This window comes from Salvelinus sp. IW2-2015, linkage group LG15 (assembly GCF_002910315.2).
Source record: "Salvelinus sp. IW2-2015 linkage group LG15, ASM291031v2, whole genome shotgun sequence".
In the NCBI taxonomy this organism is placed as follows: domain Eukaryota; kingdom Metazoa; phylum Chordata; class Actinopteri; order Salmoniformes; family Salmonidae; genus Salvelinus; species Salvelinus sp. IW2-2015.
In genome coordinates this window covers 34,971,856-34,974,038 of record NC_036855.1, presented here as the reverse complement: position 1 = coordinate 34,974,038, position 2,183 = coordinate 34,971,856, and the positions used below count along the sequence as shown (strand labels likewise).

The 2,183-nt window shown below is 38.1% G+C and overlaps 1 protein-coding gene across 1 annotated transcript in view; it reads right to left on the bottom strand.

Annotated features, from left to right (window-relative positions):
* The window catches only part of LOC111974775 (vasotocin-neurophysin VT 2), a 1,360-nt gene extending 1,103 nt beyond the window's left edge, over positions 1 to 257 (bottom strand). The window contains exon 1 of the mRNA XM_024002764.2: positions 81 to 257. Within this exon, the coding sequence (XP_023858532.1) occupies positions 81 to 200 (120 nt within the window). The 5' untranslated portion in view covers positions 201 to 257. The remainder of the gene's footprint in view (positions 1 to 80) is intronic.
* Between the last annotated feature and the right edge of the window lie 1,926 nt (positions 258 to 2,183).

Genomic DNA, 2,183 nt, shown 5'->3' with positions numbered 1-2,183 from the left:
AAGTAATTACCTTTGAAGCATAGCCTATATAGCCTAAAAAGAGGACTCGGAAAATAGAACAGTCTGTAACGTAGGCCTACCTGTCTGGTGCCGGTGTCCTGTAACGCGCGCTTCCCGCCTCTGGGACAGTTCTGGATGTAGCACGCAGAGGAGAACGCTAGGAGTCCGATGACGCACAGTAGAAGCGTGGAATGTGGCATTGCAATTGTGCAGAAAAAGCGCGCCTATATTCCTCTTGCTGCTTCACTGATGACTGACAGATATTCGATGCTATCCGTTACTTATATGGGATGGGTTTGTTATTCAAAGTTGTTTGACGTCAGAGTTTTTTCTTACATTTGCCTCTAGTGATGGAGTTAGGGTACTAGGGGGTAACTAGCCCCCAGGGGTAACTGCCACCCCCCCTGTAATTCACATTAAGACCACAAGATGTCACCAAATTATTTCCCCAACACTTTCCCTGGCTGCCACTGCTCTTGCTCAACAAAAAATGTCCTCTGTGTCATCACAACTTTTGGAGATATTTCAACAAAATGATTTTGTGGTAAGTTGATTTTTTTTAAATCAAATTTTAAAAAGTTGTAGTTATAGTCCAATGAAGTTAGATCTATATATATATTTATAAATGTACAAGTAGGAAAGCCTTAACATAAATAATCCACTTGTTTAGAGAGGAAAATGTAGATAATTTTTTTGTAAAGCAGGATGTTGGATGAGTGTGTTGGGGGCAACTCGCCTACTTTATGCTAACTTTCTAGCTAGCAACTTCACTAGCAGTAAATGCTAGCCAGCTAGCTAGTTAGCATAAGCTGCTAGGAGTGCTAGCTAGCAATATTACTACCAGATCGTCTGAGGGAAAATACATTAAAAAAAGATAAAGCAACTTAATTGCAGTTGTAAATGTTTCCACTTATGACTGACAGTTTTACACTAAATGCTACTTTATAGCCTTTTAGCTATTTTACATAGCTTTTTATGTCATATAGCTAGATAGCTAGCTACGTTTTTGAGTTTCTTGTTAATTTTTATTAATCAACATTTCATTAACAGTGCCGGTTTTAGCCAGTCGGCTAATTTTCAACTGAAGTCCCTGGGCAGGTTTTCAGAGAGAGCTTTTCAAAATCTCTCCTCCTGTTATCAGTCACGGGTGGGGACTGGATTAGGTGTGAGCAGTGAAGTGAAGTGAAGTGAAGTGAAGTAAAGTGAAGTGAGCAGGCTCATGAGTTGTGCTCCAATTTTACTGGGGATAGCTTTATTTGTGACCGATTTACAAATTAGAGTCATACAATAGCAGAGAACAAGAGTTGCCACAATGTTACATTTAATGAATGAGTTATGACTCAGTAACTCAGTTATCCTGTCTAGCCCCAGCGTTCCGCTAGCGGAACTCCTCCCACATTCCACTGAAAAGGCAGAGCGCGTAATTCAAAAAATATTTTTGAGAAATATTTAACTTTCACACATTAACAAGTCMAATACAGCAAATGAAAGATACACATCCTGTGAATCCAGTCAACATGTCCGATTTTTAAAATGTTTTACAGCGAAAACACCACATATATTTATGTTAGCTCACCACCAAATACAAAAAAGGACAGACATTTTTCACAGCACAGGTAGCATGCACAAAGCCAACCTTACTAACCAAGAACCAACCAAACTAACCAAGAAACAACTTCATCAGATGACAGTCTTATAACATGTTATTCAATAAATCTATGTTTTATTCGAAGAATTTGCATATTTGAGCTATAAATCAGTTTTACATTGCAGCTACCATCACAGCTACCGTCAGAAATAGCACCGAAGCAGCCAGAGTAATTACAGACACCAACGTCAAATACCTAAATACTCATCATAAAACATTTCTGAAAAATACATGGTGTACAGCAAATGAAAGACAGGCATCTTGTGATTCCAGACAATATTTCCGATTTCTTAAGTGTTTTACAGCGAAAACACAATATAGCATTATATTAGCTTACCACAATAGCCAGAAACACAAGCCATTTACCAGCAGCAAAAGTTAGCGATCGTAACAAACCAGCAAAAGATATATAATTTTTGACTAACCTTGATAAGCTTCATCAGATGACAGTCCTATAACATCAGGTTATACATACACTTATGTTTTGTTCGAAAATGTGCATATTTAGAGCTGAAATCAGTGGTTATACATTGTG